Source organism: Apodemus sylvaticus, chromosome 2, assembly GCF_947179515.1.
Source record: "Apodemus sylvaticus chromosome 2, mApoSyl1.1, whole genome shotgun sequence".
Taxonomy (NCBI): Eukaryota; Metazoa; Chordata; class Mammalia; order Rodentia; family Muridae; genus Apodemus; species Apodemus sylvaticus.
Genome location: NC_067473.1, coordinates 107,599,466 through 107,626,326, shown reverse-complemented (window position 1 = coordinate 107,626,326; position 26,861 = coordinate 107,599,466). Strand labels below are relative to the sequence as shown.

At 39.6% G+C, this 26,861-nt stretch overlaps 1 protein-coding gene across 5 annotated transcripts in view; it reads left to right on the top strand.

Moving 5' to 3' along the window:
- The window catches only part of Ctnna2 (catenin alpha 2), a 1,018,271-nt gene that overhangs the window by 226,047 nt on the left and 765,363 nt on the right, over positions 1–26,861 (top strand). For 3 of the 5 annotated variants that reach the window (XM_052174030.1, XM_052174029.1, XM_052174028.1), the window contains exon 6: positions 22,963–23,166. In XM_052174030.1, the coding sequence (XP_052029990.1) occupies positions 22,963–23,166 (204 nt within the window). Of the gene's footprint in view, positions 1–22,962; positions 23,171–26,861 lie in introns of all 5 variants that reach the window. The other 2 variants (XM_052174026.1, XM_052174027.1) reach the window with 1 other exon arrangement.

Here is a 26,861-nt window from a genome sequence, read left to right as displayed (position 1 = left end):
GAAGCTCTTACAGGACACAGAGGAGAGATTTCTGGATATCTGTGACTATTCATAACTCCAGATGAAATTTTTGAGACCCTAAGTTAGAGGTAATTTCAGTAGAGAATGGAAATTCTTTTTTTAAATTTAAATATTTTTATTTTCTATATTCTTTGTTTACATTCCAAATGATTTCCCCTTTCCCGGATCCCCCCTCCCCATATGTCCCATAAACCTTCTCCTCTCCATCCATTTTCCAATGACCTCCCTCCTTTTTTTCTCTGTCTAAGTTACCTCAAATACATGACTTCAATAATTTCTTTTGAAAAAGACTAAAGAAGTTAAGACCTTTTGAGTAGTGACATAATCCTCTTTCGCATCATTTCAAAGGCCAAGTGGATATCTGTCCTATGGGCACTCTGGTCCCATTAGGAGCTGTAAACCAGAGCTCTGGACAAACAATGGGTTCTCTGAATCTCTAGACTTGGGGTCTATACAACGACAAAGAAAGATGAATGGATGTCCATGGAGACAGGAACTTTTACAGTAAGCTCATTTTCTAGTCCCTTCTTGGTTATATCTTTTCATTTCTCACAGCAACCAGCTTGGTTCCTTACTAGGCGGCTTCCTCACTACATTCTGGGGACATCTGGGAAAGCCCACATTAAGTGGTGGAGATCCTTAATTGGTTTCATTCTAATTAAGTTACAGAAGAATGAAGATAGAAAAGAACAGAAGGACCCAGGCAAATACTTTAAGTGTGCTCATGAGGGAAATGCAAGCTGTGGCTGGCTGTTCAAGAGCAATTAGCAAAGTAGAGGACAGATGCATAGAAATGAAAGCCAGTAAGCAAACCTAGGACCATGCCCGAGAGCAGGGCAGATGGAGATTCCTAATGCATGCGTTGAGCTAAGCCAGGGCAAGGGTTTATAGCCCCTTGGGGGACTGGAAGATCCATAGAAACATCTATCCAGTCTGCAAATCAATGGAATCAAGGATTAATTGAACTACCCAAAAGTCCTAGTTTCTTTAAGCTCCTTCAGTAAATATCTCTGAGGTCAAGGACGTAAGCCCCTGACCTAACTTAATCTAGATAGTAGGCTGAGGGATTTTCTCTCCGAATAATACCAATATTCAACATATTCATTGTTGCTGTTATCATGCCTGCTTTGTTTATTAGTACCTTTTAATCACACTCTCTGATATTTGCCCAACAAATGAATGCACATCATAAGACCCCAGATTGTTCTGGGACCCTGAAGCAAGTGCAGGATGTGGACTGAGAAGTTTTGGTTATTACTCTGAGCTCTATGGATAACTGTGTATAATCCCAGGTTTTGGGGTGTAATATCTTGTGAGGGATTTTAGTATAAAGTTTAACTATAAGATAGCTTAGATCTTTCACAGAGTGTGAGCAAGATGCAAAGGTATGTAGGGCATAAAAGAGAAAACGTTTATCTATAGGAAGATAGGTACTACAGAGCGTTAAGCATTAATGTCATTGTATGCATTTGAATGCATAATGTGCTCTTAAATCATATGTGTGTGTATGTAAGTATGTGTGTGTGTGTGTGTGTGTGTGTGTGTGTGTGGAAAAGAAGAGTAGATGAATTCCCTAATCAAATGTTTACTAAGCCACATATAAAGGTGAAACATAAACTTTGAAAAAATTATTTAGTGCTTATTTTTGTGTGTCTGTGTGCATGCACATACATGTGTGTGTGGTGTGTGTGTGTGTTGCATTCAGTAGCACACAAAAGTCAGAAGAATGTATCAAATCCCTTAGAGCTGGAATTCGAGACGTTTGTGAGCTGTCTGATATGGGTGCAGGGATCTGAACTCTGGTGCTCTGTAAGAAGAAGTTACTTTCATCACTGAGCTGACATCTCCTCAGCCCCATAAAAGATAAGGCTAAGAAGAAGGGTAGGAAGGGGCCCAGGCAAACTCCCTGGGTCTTGGGAGGGGCAGGCCTTCATCTTGAAGTGTGAGAAAGGGGATAATAGGGAAGGAAGAACACCACCACGGTCAGATCTGTTTTTAAAGAGCTTTGTGGCTTGGAGGGCAGAGTGAGTTTGAGTAAGACAAAGCACTACAACAGGAAGACTGATGGACATAAATTATGAAGGTTACAACTGTACTAGGAATACACACTGAAGGAATCGGTGAATCCAAACCTTCCTGAAGAGGAAACCAACTTACCTTGGGGATAGTGCTTTTGCTTTTTGTACAAAACAGGGTTTTGGAGAAGAAGTTAAGTTAATTAAGGAAAACAAACAGTTTTCTTCTAATTATAGAATCCTGAAATTCTTTTATTATGAAATTCAACCATTCCCATGCTATCTATAACTTCCAGGCAGTGATTTGCTCTTATTTGTGGCTTGTAATTGATTACATAACCATCAGTATTAGCGTGCATGCATGTATGCAGATCTATGCTTTGCAAACTGATAAAAACAAATTCCACATCTGTGTTTTCTAGATTAGGTCAAGGTGGTGCTTTGAGCTCCTTCAGGGTGCATGGTGTGCTCATTCAACTTACCTTTATGAAAAACTGTTTCCTTATTTATTTGATACAAACCTTCACTATATATCCCCAGGTGGGGTTCTTATTCCTTTGAATTCTATCTCCTGTGTGCTAGGATTATAGGTATGTGCAACCACACCTGGTTCTTACATAACATAAAACAAAACAGAACATAAGCAATAGAAAACCTAGTATGAATAATTTCTTACAGAATTCAGCAATTCTCTGCCACTTGTTTTCTTTCTCTCAGTAGTGGAGTGCCTCTCAATTTACCTGCCCTTTCTTATTCACTATGTCCTGTGCTTTTAAGCATGCACTGGTGTTCTAGAATTCCTTATCGTACACTGACATCTGGTGGCCAAACACTACAGTGATACCCAGTATCCTTGTCAACAGAGAAAAAGATTTAAGTAAATACTGGGGTCCAAATCCCAAGGATACCAGCGTGTATACTGCCACCTCACTATGGCCAGGCTGCAGAAAAGGCTTGTTCTGTTCAGAACAACATTCTGTGCAATAATATTATGCAGTATAAGTAGCTAATACTTTTTTGTAAATGTCTGGAATCATGAGATAGTGGCGATGAATGGTGTAGACAGGGATAGCTCTGAGTGGAGAGCCTCACAGGGGAGGATGGATGGAGCAGAGGATGAGTCTCTGTGTGGCTGTGGGACACAATCCACCAAGTTTCTCAGACAGTCACCTCCCCTGCCTTCTCTTCTCTATACCTACTCACCAGGCACAATCACCCACAATCCAAGACCCCTGCTGTGGTATGCAGACCTAGATCTTTCCTTTACTAAGGACTTTGCAACTTAAGAATAAGTTCTGACAGAAGCGTTTTATTTGTTTGTTTGTTTCTTTGTTTGGTTTATGTATTTTAATGTGGCAGGTAAGGTTCGGGTAAACATATGTATACACTTGTTTGAGCAGGCATGTTTGGGTGTAGGGTGGACCTTTTGCAGTATGTGCAGACATACATATGGGGATCAGTAGATGGGCTCCAGTGTTGACTGTCAAAAACCTCATTTTTGTCTGGGACAGTTTCTTATTGACCTGGAACTTTGCTCAATAGTCTGGGATCTGGGCCCAGAAATTGAATTTCTAATATTACCATCCACGGAATTATAGGAATGTGTTTTCTTCTTGTTACCTGGATTCTGGCTATCCAGGTTCATGTCCTGAGCAAAAAATTGTTTACTCCAAACCCAATGATTATTTATTTCCTCTTAACAATATTTTTCCAAGAAAGTATTCCAGGGTAATTTAATTTTATCTTGTACACTTCAGTCCTGAATGATGGGACTACATGAATTACTGAACAAATAGAAGAATGAGACTTGGAAGAGTATTTTAATACTTACCCTTTACATCCTTGTTTCCCTCTCTTTCAGGCTTTAAATCAAATTGTTATACTTCTTGAGGAAAGTATAAGAATCTAGATGTTCTATGAATCACTAATTTTCTCTTTTGAGAAGATTGGCAAGTTTCAGTTTTGCCTTAGTACATTTTTATTTAAAATAATTAGTGCTAAGTGAAACCCCAAGCACTAATGTAATTGATGAATGTATTAAAGATTGTCCACATGAGACAAACAATATAAATCTGATGATCACTGATTTATTCATTGTGCTTCAACACTGGGAACCACATGAGAGCTTTTTCTGATGAAGTGATTATGGAGAAGTATGTGGTTTATTTAAATAGCCCAATAATTCAGACTTAGGGTTCTCATATGACCAGTGCTGACCTTTTAAATAAACTTTTGCTTGTGTGTATCATGTGCCTACTTGTTTATATGTGCATCGTGAGTACACAGGTACTCACAGAAGACAGAGAAGGGAGTAAGAACCCCTGGAATGGGAATTGCAGGCAGTTGTGGGGTATCCACAGTGAGTGCTAGTGTTCAAACTTGGTTCCTCTGGAATAGAAGCAGGTGTTCCCTAGCACTGCAAAGCTGTGATGAGCCTTCCAGGGATGAACCTCTTTGTGTTCATCCAATGGGATCTGTATGCTACCCTAATAATATACTGCAAATGTGTTAAGTAGTTATTTATATTTTTTAAGATTTAATTTGGCTCAGTGGCACAGCACACATCCACATGCACAGACAACATGCTACCATCCCACTTCTCTCCAGAACTTACTAGATTTCTTCTCAACCAAACACAGCTAAATGTTTCTTGGTGATGACTTAGGCAAACTTTACTATTCCTTATCAAGCGTCTCCCAAAATTTCTGATTCCCTAAGTTTGTTTTGTTTGCTTGTTTGTTTTTGTTTGTCTTTAGTTTTTGTTTTGTTTTTTTCTTGAGATGTGGTTTCTGTGTGTAAGAGCCCTGGATGTTCTGGAACTCATTGTAGATCAGGCTGGCCTTGAACTTTCAGAGATCTGCCTGTCTCTGCCTCCCAACTGCTGGGACTAAAAAGTGTGCACCACAATGCCTGACTGCCGAGAGAGAGAGAGAGAGAGAGAGAGAGAGAGAGAGAGAGAGAGAGAGAGAGAGAGCAAGAGAGAAACAGAGAGAGACAGACAGAGTGAGAGAGAGAGAGAGAGAGAGAGAGAGAGAGAGAGAGAGAATAAGTCATTGAACAAAAGATGTAGAAAAACACTGCCCCCTATGTCCATATGTAATGGGGAGGTTCACCTATTACTTGGAACATAACTCTGTAACATCGGCCATCACTGTTATCCTTGTCTTACTAGCAAGCATTGGAGAGGGCAGTGTAAAACAAGTCAAAATGCTTGTGTTTTAGTCCTATTATGCATTTTCCCTCCATAATCCTTTTCCTCCATCTCCTATATGATTTCAGTAGCATGGTGAGAGGATGAAGCAGAGAGATAGCACTTCCTAATAACTCTCTGATGATTCCCCCAAATAAGCATAATGCCATTTGAGTAAATTAAAATACGTTGTGTACAAATGAAGCTTCAGAGAGGGTTACTTCTCCAGTCTTACTGGGACTGGAGAAGGTGCAGTCAGTAGTGTGCCTGCCTCCTGCTCATGAAGCTCAGGTTCAGTCTGATGTACTTCATACAACTAACTTCGGTGACTGACGCCTGTAATCCAGCCACTGAGAAATAAAGGCAGGAATATCGGAACGCTTAGGTTTTCTTTCCCTCCATAGGCAGTTTGGGGCCAGCCTAGGATACATGGAGCATCTCTTTCCAAAAATATTAAAATAAAAGCAACCCACAAAAGTCCTATTGGAGGCCCAATCAGTCCTCAGAATGAGTTGCAGAAAGGTCACTTGGTTTCCCACATAGAGAACTTTCCCTTGCTTAGTAGATTAGAAAAATAATTATTTGTGCCTCAGTATTTATAAATAACTTTAAATCACCTTCAAGTTTAATGGCAGATCTTCAGACAGTTTTCTGTTCCTGTTTTTTTTTTTTTTCATTCCTCTGGGCATCTGTTTTGAAACTTTTTAAACTGCACCACGTCATGACACAGATAGCAACCGCAGCAGGTTGCATCTTGAAGGAGGCATTGAAAGGAAAAGGACAGAACTAACTTTAATCACAGTGGATCTTTGTGCCACATAGTTAAACCGTTTTCAAGGCATGGTGTGTGAATTTATAATACCAGCACTCAGGAAGCTGAGTTGTAAGAAACCATTAGCTTGAGACAACGTCAGGCTACATAAAAAAACCCTGGTGGATGATGAACCTTTAATCCCAGCACTCAGAAGGCAGAATCAGGTACATCTCTAAATTTGAGGCCAGCAGGATCTACAGAGCTAGTTCCAGGACAACCAAGGTTACACAGAGAAACACTGTGTTGTAAAACACAACCCAAACCAACAAACCAAATAAATGAAAAATCAAATAAAATAAAGAAGCACCACCACTAAGTAAATAAGATAAAACCAGATTGTATTAAATTAGACCATTCATGTCCTTTCTTCCAACGTTAATTTTGGAGGTAGGATAGAGATAATTCAAAAGATAAATGACATATTTCTGAATCAAAATAAAATGTGTAAAGCTTATATATAGTGGCTTAATTTATTCTAAGAGATGCTCATATGTGGGAACTGGGATCTGTATTGATTCACAGTTGTTGGCTTGAACTACATCGTGATTCTCAAGTTATTTCCCCTTGGGTAGAGAGGCTGACCAGATGGGCAAAGAAGTGTAGAATCATCTTTATTTGAAACCAGGAGCATGTTCGGCACTGCCAGGTGCCATGCTTACTAGCCACAGCAAGACTTTCACACCAGTAAATTTGAATGTGTGACACCAGCATTGTAATTCCCATTTCTGCAGTATTATACTTTAAACAGTATTGAGACTGAGAAATATCACTGAACAGATAGACATTTTCCAAAGATTGTTTTTTTAACAAAGGTCATTCAGGGGCTTGAAGAAAGATGACATTTGTAGTGATCTGCAGGAGTGGAGACTCACTTTTATGAGAAAGGATAATGGCCTTGATCTGCCATCAGCACCCGTGGTGTGATAGCTCGTGACAGGTGGATGTCAGCTGCTGTCACTCTCATTCTCTTCTGACCACAGAGCAGAAGCCCTGTTGCAATCTGAGGCAAAAAAAGAATCTGAAAGTGACATAAGGCAGAAGCTGGTCTTTACTATATCATGGTAACATCTGTGAGATGATCCTGCAGTGAGCAGATAGTAATTTGTAATCAAAATGCCAACCTGTGTATGTGTGTTTATGTGTGTGAATATAATGTATATATGCATAAACAAATATTTCATAATGTTTTATTGAATTTTTTTCTTTTATTACTGTTAACACTTTTACTAGTAATCAGCTTTCTAATTTCATTTCTATTGCTATAGACTAGACCTATCTATATATGTTTATAGTCAAGACAATTACCACAGATAAGATGATTGTCCAACCAGATATATCTATGTCTTCAAGAGGTACTCGCTTCCAAAGTGATTGCCTGTTGTGTTAATTTGATGGTAAAAGTTGATCAACACAATCCTTAAGTTAAACATCTGTATGGTCACAGCTATCTACTGGAGTGTCTACCTGGAAAGTTTGTTCCCTTTGCAGCTGTGTGTGTGTGTGCGTGTGTGTGTGTGTGTGTGTGTGTGTGTGTGTGTGTGTGTGTGTGAACCATTGGGCTCATTATGTGGTTTTAATAGCTAAAACACTATATATTCTTAAAAATAATTTTTTTCTTATACTGCAATTCTCAACACCAGTTTTTAAAGCATCTTGCTGGTCCGTCAGCATCAGCCTGTGCTGCAGTATGGCAACCCTAGACAGCAGACTCATTTTCAGGATATGACTGGCAAATCATGGCAGTGAGAATTCCATTACAGTCTTTCTGCAGGTCAGTTTTCCCATGTGACACAGAAGAAACTAACTTTACCTCAGTAGCTAGTGCTTAAATTCTACATAAGGAACAAATAAAAACCAGTTTTTCTCTGTAGGTATTATCTGGCTTCTAAGTGCAAGGATCCCTTGTATCTGTCATTTTTCTGCATTTAATTAAGTATTGCACAACCTTATAATGAGGTATAGTTAGGAAAGGCTAATTTGTGAACAATTAATTGCTGCCAGGCTAAAGTGGAATACTCCTAATGACCAGACAGTACTGCTAGCTTGGGCTCATTCAGTCCAGTCCTGTTTAGCGGTAATATAGGCCTTACCCAGGCTGCCTCAGCTCAGTGGGAGTAGAAGGGGTGAGAGAAGAGGGTAGAAGAGGAACTGGGGTTGGGCAGAGAAAGTAAGATCTTTTGGTGCCACCAAGAAACTGACAAGAGAGAAATAAATGGGAGAGGAAGCCGTTGCCCATGCTACCATGTACTGTACTCAGAGGTGAACAACACTGACTCTGTCCAACAATGTACCGAGTTCGCACATTCTTAGACAACGGAGTTCTGAAACGTACTAAGTCTTCTGTCTTTCAATCAGCTCATGAACCACAACTTTTCCAAAGAACATTTTCAGGAATAGCAAAAAAAAGGGGGGGGGGGCACAGAACACTGAGAATTTTGTGTATTTTAATGTATATTCTTTGAGATGCATCCCATTTGCACACTACAATGTATTCTGTAGCTGCACACTTTGGCTTCTGTTGCCCTACTCTGCCTGGCACATAGTAGACTCTCAATAGACATCAAATGAGTGAATAAGTGACAGTAGCATCTGGTGCCAGATGAAGCAAGGTCAGCCGTGTGAATGAGGTTTTTACTGCAGGGAACCTCACCTTCAGAGGGAAAAGAAAGTAATTGATAGGATAAAGATGTTGATAAGAATAAGAACAATGAGTTGTGTATGTTTGATGTGGTTAGGTTCTAATCAATGTACCTTTTCTCCTGGATTTGGAGACCATCAAGGCTACAGGCTCATCAGCATGTCCTTGTGCGTGCTCCCTTCTCGGATCACTGGCCCCAGAGCTCTCTCTTTGCTTAAGTCAATTCTTTGCCCAGGTCCATACCCTCCTTGATTTTCATCAACATCCCTTCTATTTGGTTTTTCTCCTCACTTTTTGACCATTGTGGTTTTATTTAATGCATTCAGCTTCCATGCTATTCAAACATGGGTTTCTCTGGAATTTTGTCCCTTATGTCATGTGACTCTTACTGAAGAGGTTCTATTATGAGCATCTCCTAAAACACATTTGGCTCTCTAGTTCCAGTCTCTTTCTTGAACTCCAGATCTCTATGGAATTCTGTGTGCAAAATCTGATTTCGAATGGCTCTATCTGCACTGAATGTCTTTATGAGGTCCAACATAAATTTTACACACACACACACACCACATGGCAAAGATAGGGGGAGCGAGTGAGAAAGAGAATATTAAGCTACCTTTGTATTGAGTTCATTTACAAACTGAGTCTTAGCAGATTTCTTCTCTATTCAGTTTTGTCTGTGTATTCAACCCCTCCTCACTCAGTCCTCCCTCACTAGACCCAGTCACACTCTGTCCTCTGAAGGTGACTCTGTTGGCAAGGTAAACTTTAAAACAAATACTGTGAAATATTCTTCATGTCATCAAATCATTTCAGTAGGGCTTTTGTACATCTCATCTTTTACCCCCAGTTCTGCACCTGTCCTGTATTCTTCCATAATTAATCATTTATCACCGTTTTGATGTATGGCCAATTTTAAATTCATGTTTCCCTTCATGATCTTTGCCCAGTCAGTGTTCTCTCTTTTATCACTGAGCTCATTCTTTACAGATTTTCATTATAATCTTTCTTTCCTTCTTTCCTTCTTTCCTTCCTTCCTTCTTTCCTTCCTTCCTTCTTTCCTTCCTTCCTTCTTTCCTTCCTTCCTTCTTTCCTTCCTTCCTTCCTTCTTTCCTTCCTTCCTTCTTTCCTTCCTTCCTTCTTTCCTTTCTTCCTTCTTTCCTTCCTTCCTTCTTTCCTTCCTTCTTTCCTTCCTTCCTTCCTTCCTTTCTTCTGTCTTTCCTTCCTTCCTTTCTTCTTCCTTCTTTCCTTCCCTCCTTCCTTCCTATCTATCTATCTATCTGTCTATCTATCTATCTATCTATCTATCTATCTATCTATCTATCTATCTATCTATTCCTTTTATCCACTTTATACATTTCCTGAGAAAACAAGTTAAGGGAGGAGACTTGCTTTATCTTTCAACATCTGACATGTGGTGGAAAGACAGGCACAGAATAAAGTCCTTAACTCATGCACACAGGGATAGGGAAGGCAATCTAGGTTAAGGTTAAGGCCCTTCAAAGGCCTGACAGACTCTACCTTAAAGATTCTTCCAGTTTCTTGAAATGTTTAATCCATCAATGGGTTACAGCATGCATTGCCTCAGAGCTTTCAGTGACCTTTCTGGAAATACCATCTTAAATATACCCAGAGATATGCCTTAATAATTTCTTAGACATCTATCAATACAATTAGCAGTCAACATTAACTCTTTTCCTTCCCTAATTCTTCAGATTGCTTCAACCACTATTCCCCCATTTCAACACACTGCAGTGTGCAGAGTAAAATCAAATGTATTTCAAGCTTGTGCCCACAGAGCAGCTGCTGCGGTTCATCCATACTTTCATTTTCACTCTCATCCTATACAGAAAGTAAGTGATGAATGGATGCTTAAATGCATGCTACCTTGTTAATTTTGATGACTACTCAGTTTACGCATATTAATTTCCCAGCTGTTAGACTGTTGCTTTGCAAACTCCTTCACAGCAGTTCACCTCTGTGAACATTCAGGAGTGTTCATTGAGCATCCATTATCATTTCAGTCAGCTTAACCCTTTCTTATACGTGTTTATCAATGTATCACAAGGAAGTGATATGATTAAAATACTGTGTAAAGAATTACATCAAAATCAGAAGTTCAAAAGTAAATACGGCATTCTTATTAATCAAAAAGAGTATTTCTAAGCCATGTAATATTTCTTGATAAATAATTAAAACATTGACCATTATTACTAAGACAAACTCTATCTTAAATTGGCTGCTTATAAAACAAAAATGATAGATGAATTTATGTTCAAGGTGTATGTGTGCCCCCGCTGGATAGTGAGCTAATTTCCCTTTCATATTTGTAGACTATTGATACAATTAGTTTCTCATCAGACATGAAATCTGAGTGCATAACCAGTTTGTGGAAATCACCTCATAATTTATTAGGTTGATAACAGCAATTAAGCCACAATCGCTTCTGAGAAATACAAATTGACTTCCTCTCTAAGTGGATAATTTAAGATTCTGAACCTCAGATGGGTAGTTTAATGGATTTCTAGGATAAGAAGTTTGTTTTTACAAGTATTAAACTTAATTTTTTTCTATTGCTGATAACCCAGGAATGAATGATACAGTTGATGGATTACTCTGTGGCATTTCTTCATTTCGCCTCTCTCGGTTTATCATCTGATTGCTTGTGGATGTGACAAATGAAAGGATTTTAAGGGGAAATAGATCAGCAAAAATCCTATGGATTTTCCACCTGCTGGAAATTATAAACATTTAGGAGGTCATGGTTGCTTCTTTATTGGTAGAGTGCCTGCCTATCATGAAGGAAGCCTTGGATTCCATCCCAGCACAGAATAATAGTGGCATGGTGGTACATAATGATAATCCTAGCACTGCGAGACAGAAGCTAGGCAATGCGAAGTACAAGGTCATTTTAACCTACATGATGAGTCTGAGACTAGCATGAGGCTATTGAAACAAACAAACAGTGTTTCAAATTGCATTCTTTGCTTGAAGACCATACAAAACAGACAGTAGGATGTGCCAGACTATCATTGACACTAATTGCCCAATTCCTGTGGCATTACTACTACCCTGACACCTCCCTGTTCACACAGAGCCCTCTGTACTCATGTGAACACCCCTGAATAGTGCCTATGGGTTTCGTTTACAATGCATGGAATTTTAAAGTAGTTCCTTTTCTACATGAGTCAGGATCAAACATTATGAAAATTTAAAATAATCTGGTTTTTTTCTGATAAACCATGATCAAAGACTTCATAGAGGAAGTTTATCAACAATGAGTCCTGACTTGCTCAGGTAGACTCTCTTCTCACTTTTAGCAGAAACGGTCTGTTATCTTGACCAGCCATTTCTCATTTACTCTATATCTGAAGGTCATTGAAGCATAGCAGACACCGGAGCATACTGAAATGCACATGTCTACCTGACCATCAGCACATGTGTCTGCATTTATTGTGGTCACTTTCAAACCCTAATCAATTAATAGCAAAAAGTCATGATTGCTTATTTGGAAACATCTCAGCAAGCTTCAGAGCTGCAGAAGATGCTAAATTGAAGGGAAAGCATCCTATGTGGTAGTGTTTCTTATGGGGACTCTCTCTCTCTCTCTCTCTCTCTCTCTCTCTCTGTCTCTGTCTCTGTCTCTCTCTCTGTCTCTGTCTCTGTCTCTCTCTCTCTCTCTCTCTCACACACACACACACACTCAGAGAGACAGACAGACACACAGACACAGAGAGAGAGAGAGATACACATATAGACACACATACCATACATACACAAAACAATAGCTACAATAACAACAAACCAAATCCATTGTATAAATAGGAGTCAATTGGGTAGTTAGGGTGAGAAATTACAAGTATCTCAACAAGCAGAGCTCAGGAAGAAAGGCTTGTACACAATAGACTAGAAGTTAATTTTCTTTGAGTAAGTTCACCATGAGCTTTAGAGAAACAGCAGGAAGGAAGAGACTAAACTATTTACAAAGTAGAATTCATAGCACAGCCACACATGAAGGACACTGGATGTAGCCATGTAGTCAGAGTCTATTAGCCATAGTCTAAATGTCACAGATACAGATCCTGGAGATGAGGTTTTTAAAGACAGAGACTAAAGTAATCCTGCTAAGCATCTGGAAGGCAACATGATGTGAGATGGAGTGGGATGGTATTTCTTTCAGCTACTCTTGCTAAGTGATTTTGAGTCTGAGTTCGAGGTAGAAAACATTTTTTCTTCCTTGATGAGTTTTGCCATTGCTCACAGAAAGAATGTGGTAAACATGTAGTTGCAGAACTGAGTAATATCCTAACTTACACATTTCCTGGATGGAGATGATAAACTATTAGAGGATGTTAGGGAGCTATTGAAGTTGGAGCGAGAATGTAGGCCAAGCCCTTGCCTTGCAAGCATGACTATAGGGGTTAAGATGGCCAGAACTGCCTGAAAATGATAAATTCTAGGTGGGTTCAGAGGCCTGTCTGTAATTGCAGCTTTGGAAAGGCAGAGCCTTAGCATTCTGGCTACTATGTCAATTTGACACAAACTAGAGTCATCTGAGATGATGGCATAGGAGATAATGCCTGTATGAGATCAGATTACACACAAACAAACATACAGATTGTTTTCTTAATTATTAATAGATGAGAGCCCAGACGGCCCAGCCCACTGTGGTTGGTTCCTCTCATGGACTGGAGATCCTAGCTTATATAAGCAAACAGGTCAAGTAAGCCATTAGGAACAAGCTAGTAAGCATCGCTCCTCCTTGGCCTCTTCATTAGCTCCTGCCTTCAGGCTCCTGCTCTGCTTCAGTTCTTGTCCTGACTTCCTCCAGTAGTCAACAGTGATGCAGAAACATAAAACAAAAACTATTTTTTCTCCCCAATTTGCTTTTGGTCATGATGTTTCATCAAAGCAATAGAAACCCTAAGACATTTAGTCATATAGATAAGACATGGATCTGATTGAGGGACCATACCTCTGGATAATAAAGTATGAGGGCATCAGCCTTGGGCTTCTACACACACGCACACACACACACACACACACACAGGCATGCATGCACACATGGATAGGCATACAATGTGCCCACATATATGTAAAAAATGCACACAGAGAGATTGAATACACAGATATTAAGAATGCCATGTTAGAAAAAAATAGCTGAACAAGTAAAAAGTCTGATTTGGACTCGTAATGATCAAGTTAATGTTATACTCTAGAATGGCCCTGGGAGAAGAAATCTTTTTAAAGCTATTTGGTCATTAATATTTATTGTTCACTCTGCATCTTGTATCAGTGTAATCTCTTTAGGTGCATTTAATTTTTCTTAAGAACTCAGGAGTACAAATATGACTAATATCCCTCTTTTCCCCTGAGGTGACCAAAGTGCTCAGTAATTAAACCACTTGCTTAACTAGGAGGAGTTATTACCAGAGTCCTGGTCCCCCTGCACAGTTGTAAAGGAATCCTCTAAACTGGGCAACTTTTAAATAGAGTGTTTCTTCTCTGAGTTTTAATAGCTATGACAATTAAGATGAGGTGCTGATGTGTTTCCTCATCTGGTGCTAGCTGTCCTTTGCCTTCAAGGGGCATGCTCTATTGCTACATCCTATGAAGAGAAGGACATTTTATTTCTATGGAGCAGTAGATGACAAGGGAAAGCAACACGTGCATATGAAGCCTCCTTTAGAAAGACTGTCACCCGTGAGGCCCAAATCACTGCTTAAATGGGTGGTTTTTAGATTATCATATCATAGACATCTGAGGTGTGAAACAGACATTGTTAGAGCACAGTACACCCAACTTTTAACATATGAAGCTTTCTTCATTCTAGCCCTTGATTATACTGATGTCTGTCTTTCAACAAAAATGATCTGAGAGGAGGAATCTGTGGGAGTGACAAACTTTGTTTAGTTTGTGCCGTGTAGCTTTCTGGAAGTTATTTGTGTTGTCTGATCACTGCTTACTTCATATGTGATTGGAGACATCCTTATTTCTCCTTTCTCGTGAGCAGGCCAGGGCAGCGAAGTAAGATTATAGATTCTTGTTCCCGTTCACAACAACCAGGGACTTGGATGGCTTTCAGAAGAGAAGGGCAAGGCAGCGCTTCTTCATGTTGTCCTGGAGGTGATGGTAGGTCACCCCTCCAGTGGCAGATGTAAGTGGCAGTTGGTGCCTCAAAAGTGTCCGAGCTGGACATGGAATTTTGTGTCCCTCACAAGTAGGCAATGATTAAGATACTAGAGTGGCTGAGCTCTCTGAATTCTGAGAAAACTACAGGGATAAAGAACAAAACCTTGAGATCTTTCTGCAAACGAGTAGGTAGGAGCAAAAGTGGGAAAGGAGGCCTGGACCCCAAAGAATCTTCCATCCTCCATGGATCTTATAATGCACCATGAAATTTACCTCAGGAATGGGGAAGTAAATTGTGCTAAGAACACAGGGGTTGAAACAAGTAGAAGAATGGAAGGAGAATTGAAGGAGAAGTCAAGTGATAATTTTCTGAGCAAAAGAACATAGCATTTCCTCTTTGTGAAGCTTCCATGACTTGATTTGGTTAAGTTCATTTGGACACTGACTGATCACCCCACAGTATGAGGCTTGGGATTCTTTTCTGTTTTTGGTTTTCTTCTCTTTTTTTTTTCAGAATTTTGTCCAATGTCTTTTGATCATATATATCCCTTTTTCACACTCCTCTCAGTGCCAAGACCCCTTTCATCTATACCTAACGTGTGCCCTCATTTTTTCTTCTTTCATCCTCCTCTGCTCCTGCATACTTGGTGTTGATCATATACTGCTGAGTGTGGGGCCATCCACTGGAACATGGTCAACCCTCTGGCTGCCACACTCTTAAAGGAAAGCTCTTCTCAGTCTCCAGACAGTTTTCTTTTGCCAGTTTCTGAGACAGAGGGGGCCTTCCTTCTCACCAGTATCTCCATGCTGTGATTTTGTCTGGCTTGAGTTAGCATAGTTCTTGTTCATGGACTCTCAGGACTCTGAATGTTACCTTGCTTTGCAAAGATTAGTTGTGAAACCATCTTTTTCCAGGTGTCTAGGATGTGCTCAAGGCACCATAGTAACCCACTGTATGTCCTTGAACACTTACAGGAAGTTCAACTGGTTTCCATCACATTTCATATTCTAACTAGTGTGGTCAGAGCTGAAGGCCTTCAGCCAGATTATTCCTAACCTCTGAAGTTAATATGGCCGTACATAGATACCACTCTTTAATAGAATTAAACATGGATAAAAATACTCTTTAATTACCAAGTCATTATCTTTGTCATTTAATTCCAATTAAAAATTGAACTGTGTAATTACAAATAATATCTTAAGTAGGCAAATGGCATAATTAGTTTGTTTTTAAGTACATGGCTCAGAAGAAGTAGCATGTTATCAATATGGCAATTTGCAATTTCATAAAATTAAGGCACATTTAAAATGATGTTTAAAGTTTTTTCCTGCAGCTTCACAAAATAGATGATTTCATTATTTTTCATTCCAAATGTTACTCCAATTAGGTCAAGAGAAAGTTTTCATGGAAAGATTCATGCTGAGGGAGCTTGGCACAGAATAACAAAAGATAGAGAGATATCTAAGGCAATTATTATATACCACAGGGAGAATGTTTAAAATTGAGCACATAGCATGTTTTTGATTTGGACACCTTAGCTAATTTATTATATTAGACTTGATTTGTGATTTATATCAGACTTCATTCTTTAAAAGAACTATTTAAAGTATTCTTGCCTGAATTAGGATTGACCCTTATTGTCAACAGGGGAATTTCAATTTCAGTTTTCAATGCTATAAAACTTCATTTTTAGAATTATTTTTATCTTCTTATAGCCATTGTAATACAACAGAAGAGGATGCCCTAGGGTTATTAGTCGTGTACTTCAAAGGGGGATGACAGACTTTAGATAATGTTAATTTTACTATGGGTTATATGGGTGCCAGAAAATAACCCAATACACAGTCAAATACCTCCACAGACCTTGATCTCACTGGAGTCTCCATGATGGTCATGACCTAGACAATTTTTGAAAGGCCAGAGCAGCAGGAAGCCTGATTCTAATACCTCAACCTTGACTTAGGTCTCTCTGTTTCCATGTTCAAATAGTCAGATTTCACTGAAGCAAAGGCACTGTGCAGCTCTGAAATCCCTTCTTCAAATACCAAAGAACAGAAGGGCTTGGATTGTTTACTAGGGAGAAAGGAGACGGGAGACCTTAATTCTCAAAGCCTGACCAGTTCCATACATCCAGAAAAGTCAAGCTAGAATTTTCCAATATTCAAAAGTTAGTTAACAAGAGTAGGAACATCCTGATAAAGAAACAAAAACATGCCCACATTATCTCTTTTTTTATTGAATATATTCTTTATTTTTATTTCAAATGTTATTCCCTTTCCCAGTCCCCCCTCCCAGAAACCCCCAACCCACCCTCCCTCCCCCTGCCTCCATGAAGATGCCCCTCCACCCAAGCCACTCCCATCTTCCCCCTCGATTTCCCCACACTGAGACATCTATCCAGCTTTCATAGGACCAAGGACCTCTCCTCCCACCAATGCCCGACAGTGCATTCCTCCACCACAAATGTGCTGGAACCATGTGCACCCCATGGTTGAAGGCATACATTGTCTCTTATTCCCAAGGAAACCTTGGAAAATTATCTCCTAAGTTGAATGCAGGCTTTTGGGTAGGGATATGGGGCTTCTTTGTCCTTGAAGGACATATTCCTTTAGAAGAGTGCGTTTGGGGAACGTGAAGTTCTATGAGGTATTTTTGGTTTGGGATCTTTAAAATCATGGCAAGTGAATGCCTGTGGGGGGTGTGTTGACATTTACTCTTCTGCTAGTTCCACTTGGATAGCTCTGCTGGACAGCAGGTGGCAGAGGTCTGGTGCTTATAAGAGAGCAAAATTATTTCTTCCTTGCTACCTTGAACTGTGAAAGTAGTAAAACTTCAGGACACCTTTATTTTGCAGGGTTATGAACAAGAAAAGGACCCACAGGGCTGTCTGACGATTCCCTTTTACTTTTTTCCATGGCTATGAAATTTTATGTGGATATGCCAATTATCAATTACATCCATTCTTCATATCAGCAAAATATTATTTTGTTGTCTTTGTTGATGTTTTGTAAATTCTATATATCCAGTGTGACTCAGCCACTCTCTGCATGGCTCAACTAACTTTGACTGTCACAAAAGATAAACATGAAGCAGAGATTTCTCCCTACTCATTTTGTACAAGCATCTCCTGCCACACCGCCACCCTCTGGTATGCAGAACGGGTTGTTGTTGTTGTTGTTTTTTTAAGTCCATTTAATACTAGCCATGTACATGAGTGTTGGACCATGAACAACCAACTAGTGGCCACATCTGCCCCAAACAATAGTTCTTCTTTCTTTAGCATCTATTGATTTCCCAGGGTGTCCATATTTTCTACTTCTATTTAGAGTTGTACATGAAATTTTACCAAGGGGAATAAGACAAGAGAAGGGGAATAGGAAACTTCTCTCAGCCTTTAAGTCTTGTATCAAATGTGTGTGCTATCACACTGTTGAGAACACTCTTTTTCTAAATAAAAAAATGCTAATCAAAAATTCTATACCAGTCAAATAACAAGAATGAAAATAAGCAATATAAGAAGTTATTAAACTAAGATTAAGGATTTAAAAAGATAAAACAAGAGATCTGTCTCACAACTGTTTCGTATGAGTAAGTTTGAAAATACTAGACAGAGGAAGAAGGTCAGACATGTAAAAGGATGAAGTGGACTAGAAGAATGCAGACAAAATTGTCAAAGTGCAATCTGGGTGAACCAGAGTCAGTGAAATTAGAAAGAGATAAAAATCCTCTCACTGAAAGCAGGTCTTTGCTTTAAACCAGTGGTTCTCAATCAACCTTCCGAATACAGTTCTTCATGTTGGGTGACCCCAACCATAAAATTATTTTATTACTATTTCATAACTTCAATTTTGATACTTTTATGACTTGTAGTGTAAATATCTAATGTGCATTTTATCAGATGGGCAACCCCCAAAAGTATTGACCTACAGGTTGAGAAGTACTGCTGGCAATGGCCAGTTAGCAGCCTTGGATGTGCCCCATCATTTGGCGGTGCTATTTTGCCAATTTGGAGTTAGAAGAAGGCCAGGATCCTGAAAAGGGAGGAGGAGAGGAGGGGAGGAGGAGAGAATGGTGGAGGAAATGTTCCTTCCAGAAGCTAGAGGGCAGTATCCCAGAAGAGGGGGAGCATCTGGGCAGTAGGACAGAAGGGGGTTTACAGGGTTCCCAGCTTGTGAAGGTGGTCTTTGCTGATCGGAGAAGATGGAGAAATGTTTTAGGAAAGACAGCTTACTAAGATGCTTCCTCTTTTCCTCCCACATCCTGCCTCCTTTCCTCACTTCTTCTGTCCCTCTGTCCTCCCTCCCTCTTTTCCTTCCTCCTTTCTTCCTCCATCTCTTCCTCTCTTCTTCTTTGTCCCTTCCCACCACTTCCCTCCATCCCTCCCTTACTTTCTTCTTCACTTCCAAATCTTGCTGTGCTTTCATCCTTTGGGAACTACCTCACTCAGGACTCAAGGCCAATTTTTTCTTTTAGTTTCTTTTTTCATTTTTGGGAGCTACAGACAGATTTCCTCTTAAACTTCTGAGCCTCCAAACTCATTCAGTTAAGTTTATGTTTTTGTATGTTTTCCTCACATTCAAGAGAATGCATAAGATTTTCAGTTGTCCAGTTGTCTGAACATAGACACATACATGCTTAATTATGCTAGCATATATAACCTCTACCCAGCTACCCAGCTAAAAAGATGCATGCATACATAGAAAAATATGGGGAAGTGGGAAAGAAGAGAGAGAGAGAGAGAGAGAGAGAGAGAGAGAGAATGCATTTGGAATCCCATATATACATCTGAGCACATTCACTCAAGGAGAAAATCTACATATGTGTGTGAGTTTATGTAAAATGTGTTTATATATATATATATATATATATATACCTATCTTTACCCCATATCTTTGAGTATATATAAAGACCTAATATATATACATATAACAAGCCAAGTCTACCCTTCAGAAGCACACTGATGTAAGCAGCACCCTATCCATGCATACATACATATATGCACACACATATATACACACACATATATGCATACACATGCAAACACACATACACACACATAACTCAAAGTTATCAAAGTCTCTCCCTCTCTGTCTCTCCCACATATACACACAGACACACACACACGCACACACACACACACACACACACACACACACAGGCACAGGCACACACACATACACACTATGCTTTATGCCTTTATGCCCTGAGTGAGTTCTCCCATCAGCTATTATCATCTGTCACTTTAGTGATTCCATCTACACCTCCTGTATTGATTAGAAGGATATAAATTTATTGTTCCTTTGCCAATTTTTTCAAAACTTCCCCCCTGTGATCTATAAATAATGAATAATTCCATTAGTAAAGTAGCTTTTGCTCAGTTTGTCAGGCTGTGATTTTTGCACTACTCTCATGACTGCCATGAGCCGAGACAGGTAGGGCACTCAGCAGCTGACACTGCAAAGCCACTTTTCCTATGTTCCCCAGTTGTTTCCTTTAGCGTCTCAGAGATTATGTATGTGGTTATTGAAAACTGATTTGTTTTATTGAGATTATGTGTCTGTGTATTGATGGGTATGTGCAGAGGCCAGAGGATTCAGACCCCTAGAGGTGGCTTTCAGTGTCTGTACCATGGAAGTCGGGAACCAAACTGATCATCTGTAAGAGCAGTATGCATTTTTAACTGATGAGCCACTACTTCAGCCCCTCTGTGCATGTCTTAAAGGATTATTTCTGTATTTGAAGTAGGCTTTGGAAATGTTACATTGAACATGCTCTGATCAGGCAAATCTTAGATCATTTGCTCTGAATCAGGCAGTATTTTCAAAACACTTTTGGCCAAATAACCTTATTTTTGCATTGAAAGATTGTGTCTGATAATAAGACGTTAGGAACCAGTGTTCACATCGAGCACAACACTGTCCTTGTGGAAACTGCTTTACAGTTGTACCTGTTGAGAAGTTCAAAATTTGTGTCAGCACATTTCCAGAACATTAGCATTTCTTTAGGTTTTCAGTGAAAAGAGAAAAGAGAAAAGAGAAAAATCTATCCTAGGCCCACAATAAATTAATTGTATGGTAGTGTATGTTAATATAACTTACTGTAAAGTAGGTCTTTGAAAATCAACCCCTAATCTTTGTAAGAAAGATAGTCTAATCATATTTAGAACAGGTATTTCTTTAATTGGAATGCCAGAGTCATGTGCATAATCATTACATATTTTATGCAGCAGCACAAAGGCAGAGCAAAGTCATGGAGAAGAAGAGAAAGGAGGAGGAGGGGGAGGGCAGTGAGGGCAAGAGAGAGAGATTGATTTTACTACAGACACAGTACTAGGACAGAGACACAGTGCAAGATGGAGCACAAATACTTGCCTCCAATGTCAGGTTCTTCCTGGAACTTCTGCATGCAAAAATGAATGACAAAGAGTCGAGGGCTCTCCAAGCAGCTCCACGTGACTTCTGGTGCCTTTGTGCCATTAGACCTAATACTGATGACATGGTGGACAGATACTAAGTAGCATATTTGGGGATTATAAACACTCTTTCCTACCATTTTTTGTAAACCAGAAGAGAATACAGAAGTGAAGACCACTTTGCCAAGGACTGCAGAAGAGTGTCTGTGCCCCATTTATAGATGTCCAGCATTTAATTTGTGTATGAAAGAGGGAGTTTGGGAACAAATATCAATCTTCTAGGAAATCCAAGGTTCTTGTGGATTTGAAGTCCTGCCTCTCCTCTTCCTCTCTAAGAGCCTGTCTATACTCACCATTAAAGTCCTCAGGATTCTTGGATTCATGTCTCTCTCTACTGTTGAGATTTTCATGTTTTAAGTTCTTTGGGAATCTGATACATGTATATGATGCTCTGGTTATATCTTCCCCTTACTTTTTCTCCTCTTCCTTCTGGAGTCCATCTTCCCATACAGTCCCTTCCCAATTTTCTGCCCTCTTCTTGTTCATTCACTAATTTCCTTATGTTTATAACAAACTGAATATAATTAGTGCTTGCGATATGATTACAAATGTAGGACCATCCATTTGATTCTGGACAATCAACCAGGATGTGGAGCCCTAAAGAAAACTGGCTTTCCTTCTTGCCACCATCAACTACCAATAATTCATCAGTCAAACGTGGGAGCTTTCAAGCTGCTCCCCTATCCATACTGGAATGTTGGTGAGCTTGATCATTTACAAATGTTGTCAGAGTAGCCAAAGCTGTGGCATGTTCAAGAGCACAATTGCTTCCTCATTTTGTCAAGGCCAGAAGATGCTATTCCTTGGTAGTCTTCTCTGTTCTTGGCTGTTAGAATGTGTCTGCCCTTCTTCCCTTCGTCCCTGGGTTCTTCTTTTAGGCTCTACACTTTGAGCAATTGTGGGTCTTCATATTAGTCCCAGTTCGCCACAAACAACATCTTTCCTACTGAGTAATATATTCGTTACTATTCAATTTCTCCTATAAACACAATGACCAATGTAACTTTTATAAAATAGAATTGATTTCAGCTTAGAGTTTAGATTCCACCGTGGCAGAGAATTATGGGGAGTGAAGCAGCCAGCCAAGAGATCACATCTTAAACTATAAGCATGAAGCAGAGTGAGTGAGCTGGGAGGTGGGTATGGTCAGTTAATTGCAAGGGAACTCCGATGTGCATACATTCTGGATGGTATTTTGTAAAACCTAAGTTTAACATAAAGGGTCTTAGTTCCTGTAGGATGTTAACTTGTCAAATGCCAGTGCCTAGGGACATCTGTCCCGAGACTCTGCTGTTCCTCCCAAGAAGTCTCTCAATGCAGCTCATGTATAAATTGTTGATTATAAGTCATATCTCACGTACCAATCTTCCCAATTTTCCAGTGTTCTCTTCTTGAAGGCCACAAAGCCAGTGTCACTATCTCATAAGAAAATGCCTCCCCACAGATGGCCTTAACCAAGAACACAGACTTCAGATAAGAGTTCCTGTTCTTAATCTGTAGATTACATTTACAGGGAAGGGAAAAATATTCTCAAGCACTTCTCAGTATCTAGATTTTGTCTCGGTATCTGGTTTCTTTTAAAGGGGGGTGCTGTTTTGTTTTACCTTCAGACAGTTTCACTTACAAAACAGGCTGAGGCAGCTGTCTCTCTCCTGTTAACACTTCTCTTCTGATTTCTTCAGAATAAGATCATCCTGGACCCCATGACATTCAGCGAGGCCAGGTTCCGGCCGTCTCTGGAGGAGAGACTGGAGAGCATCATCAGTGGGGCTGCGCTCATGGCGGATTCCTCCTGCACGCGTGATGACCGCCGTGAGCGTATTGTGGCTGAATGCAATGCAGTTCGCCAGGCACTACAGGACCTGCTAAGCGAGTACATGAATAACGTAAGTGCTGGCCTCCTGGCCCTTCTCCTCTCAATGGTTTGCGCTCTGTGTTCTTGCGATGAAAATCAGGCATAGCAGGAAATGAGGATGGGAAAAGAGTAAGGTTTCACCAAAGGACCACTTTGGGGGAAACCTGTGCTCTGATTTGGTTTCCGCGTGCATGTTTGAGATGGAAGAATTGAGTGGAGGGTAAAATCTCAAAAGATCTGTGGTTTACTTGAGTGGTGTCTTCTTGGTCATTTTGATGGTTGCAATTTGATTTAAGTAGGAGTTCAGTTGGTGAAGGCGGATGATTGATGGGAGCAAGAAGGCTGTACCAACCGGTCCTTTACAAAGTGCATTTTCAAAGCTAAGAATAGCAATAGATGCTAATCTTCAAATCTGAAAGGCATTAATAAGCACAGCAAGTTTAAAAGTGCTCCTGCAGGTCTAATAAAGTGGGAAAGTTCTAACTGCCCACAAACTTGGAAGAATTTATTAGACCTATTCTAAAAGTAGGAATTCTAATGAGTGAATATTCAAGTTAGTGTGACTGCAGTCTCATTGTGGATGACACAGACAACAGCCATTCTCTCTGTGACTTACAAATTGTGACTGTGTGTGTGTGTGTGTGTGTGTGTGTGTGTGTGTGTGTGTGGGTGTATACCTGTAAATAGCAAGGTGACTGAATCTATATTCTTTGCTTTGAAAGGCACTGGACTCTAGTTGCATTCATTGGCTGCATTGGATTAGATAATTGCCCAGGGTTTGTATTTATGAGTGATCAGTGTTCTCCCTGTGCTGCATTCTTGTCTTTGAGAGGATGAAGTACAAGTTGTATAAAGCTGCCAGTAAAGTCAGCACTTAGTTCATACTATGTTGTCAGAATGGCCTTCATGGACCTAAAGTACAGGGATGCTGAGAAATCTGTCCACATATTTTGCATTACAATATAACATCCCCAGGCAATGCTGAGACTGAGCAGCCTCCCAGTACCTAGTGACTGACTTCTAACTTAAGTAAACACATGCAGCTTAGTAAATCAGTAAATCAGCAGGGTAAATTTGAAACGAGAAGCCAGAATTGGCAGTGACAGTCTTTTTCCTGTCATTTGCAAAACAGGAGGAGGTATACTGGGAATAGCCAAGAAACAGAGCTGCCAGATTTTATTTGTTTGTGAACCAGTGAGATGACTGTGCAGGAGAAGGTGCTTGTAGTCACACATAAAGATCTGGATTAGATCTCCAGGATCCAAATGGTGGGAAGGAGAGAACTGCTTCTGAAAGCTGTTCTTTGTCCTCCACATGCATGTGCCCTATTCCAAAGTAATAAAGAAATAAAATAAAATCACTTCCCTTTCCATGCACCTTCAGGTGGTTTGATTTTAGAAGACTTGTTCATTCCAGTAGAGAATTAAATGTGGATGTCTACCTAGCCATTTGTGAGAACATCTCTATAGGACCCTGAGTGACCAGTGCATGCTTTAGTCAGGCACATGGATGTTATGTAGGATACAGCCAGAGATGTTGGGGGCCAAGGGCTCTCCCACCTTAAGCAAATCTTTTGAGTGGCAGACTTATGGAAAAGGGATGCTCACATGATCTGGAGCTTGCTGCGTTTGTGTTTTCTTTTAACAGAACCTTGGCAGAATGGGTGTGCTAATTGACATGTAAGCAGACTTCAGCTTTATCTTACGGTATGCTAGGATTCCCATCGATGAACAGTTATTACCAAAGAAGGTAGAGAAAGTTACAAAAATAGTGATGGTTGTAGCTTTGATATGAACAAAACAGAATAGATCATGTTCCTGTGAATAGAAGCCATGGACTATGATTTTAAAAAAGGCAATTGAGATGTGATGTGTGATTTTCATTTGTTGTCTATAACACTATTAAATCAGGTGGATTACTTTTTGTTTATTTCTTTCTTTTGGCTGTGTATGTGTGTGTGTGTGTGTATGCACATGTACATGCCTGTGTGTTTAATTTCAGTGTAAGTATATACAGACCAGCAGAGGTTGGTACATTTTGTGATTTACTGAACTTAAGTTTCTTGTAGTTTGGTTAGAATCTTGTGATACAGAAATTATTTGTTCTTTCTGTTTTCTACTTGCATATAGTGACAGAATACATAGAAAGCTGTAATTTTCAAATTCCTGAGCACACAAATCCTGCTCCCATCAAAGACTGAAACAAAACATATCCCATTTTTGTCCTTATCCAAACCATAGGCTGTTGTGTTAAGCTTCCTGCTAGTGACTTCAGGGTAGAGCTGGATGCCACCATGCCACCATGGTTCTTATGAAATCTATTTATTTCTACTTCTGCAAAATCAATGTGCTTATTTTGATATGCTATATATTAATTTAAAGATACTGGTCTATGTCCCTGGCTTGATGTAAGCTTCTATGGCTGTAATGCTGACTCAGCCCATCATTCCGAAACAGTATTTTTCTCACCCCATTCTGTAAGCTGTGGGAGTAAATGCATTAATTATCACATGCATATTGTGTGCTAATGTCTTAATAACTTTAAGATGAGAAAATTATGAACCCACATAATTAGAGATTCAAATCTTGGGATAACAGTTATTTCTGAATTCCAAAATATCCTAGTTATTCCTCAATGAAGATTCAACTTCTAGTACCCCACTGGCATCCAAAACATCCTTAAGCTGCCAAACTTAACCAAGTGATATGGAATGCAGACGGAGATTGTAGAGGGATGCTGGGCACAAACTGATAGAAAGATCAGTCTCACTGGGGGATGGATTATGCTTTTCACATGTAGGTACTGTGAGGAATACCTTGTTTCAGAAGATCCTTGTTTGCTAGATATTGCTGTAAGTCTGTTTAATGAATCTGTTTATGTATGATTTGAAAATACCACAGAAATTGTGCAGTATCTTTTAAAGTCAGTATTTTAAAAGATACTGATAAGAGAAAAGTCTATGTATGAAGAAGACACCTGAGACTGAAGCTGAGATCTTAAAGCAGCTGTCGTAGGAAAGGAAACGGGTTCTCGGTGGCCCTAAAAAATTCTCAGTTAGCAAAGCCTTGTGTTGTTCTGTTCAGCGTCAGAACCATCTTCAAGAGAAACTGTTCTTTAAAACTTCCAACACTGATAGATTGGCATTATAGTACACATTGGGTCTAATGAGTTGATGTTCTTTCTCAAAAGGATGCATGGTCTGAATATGTAAGTTGGGATTAACTTATACCAAATTATAAGGAACCCATAAACTGTCCAATGAAAACTATTTTTATACACCTTAGTTTGAGAGTATTAAATTTTCTTTATTAAGATATTAAAATTAAATTCAAATATCTACAAAAGTTAGCTATGTTATAAAGTTAGCTAAGTTATATATCAGAGGAAAAATGGGAACTTCATGATAGGATACAAGAGGACATGGTATTTTACATAGAAGGTTTTTGTAATGGGTTGACACTTATATTCATTCAACAAATGTATAAATGACTCCTTTGTGCCAAACATCACATTAGGAAAGCAGGAGTGAACAGAGCAAAGCTCTCTGCTTCCACAGGCCTTGTGCTCCAGAAGAGAGAGAGAGATGATGGACATCCTAACTGTGAGTGCTCTGAGCAGGAGTTATTTCAGATAATGATGAGCCCAGAGTCAAAATAGAAAACCTCAAGAAAGAGGAGGGAGGGAGTGCTCTTGCATCCTGAAGGTACAGGCACATGAAAGGATGAC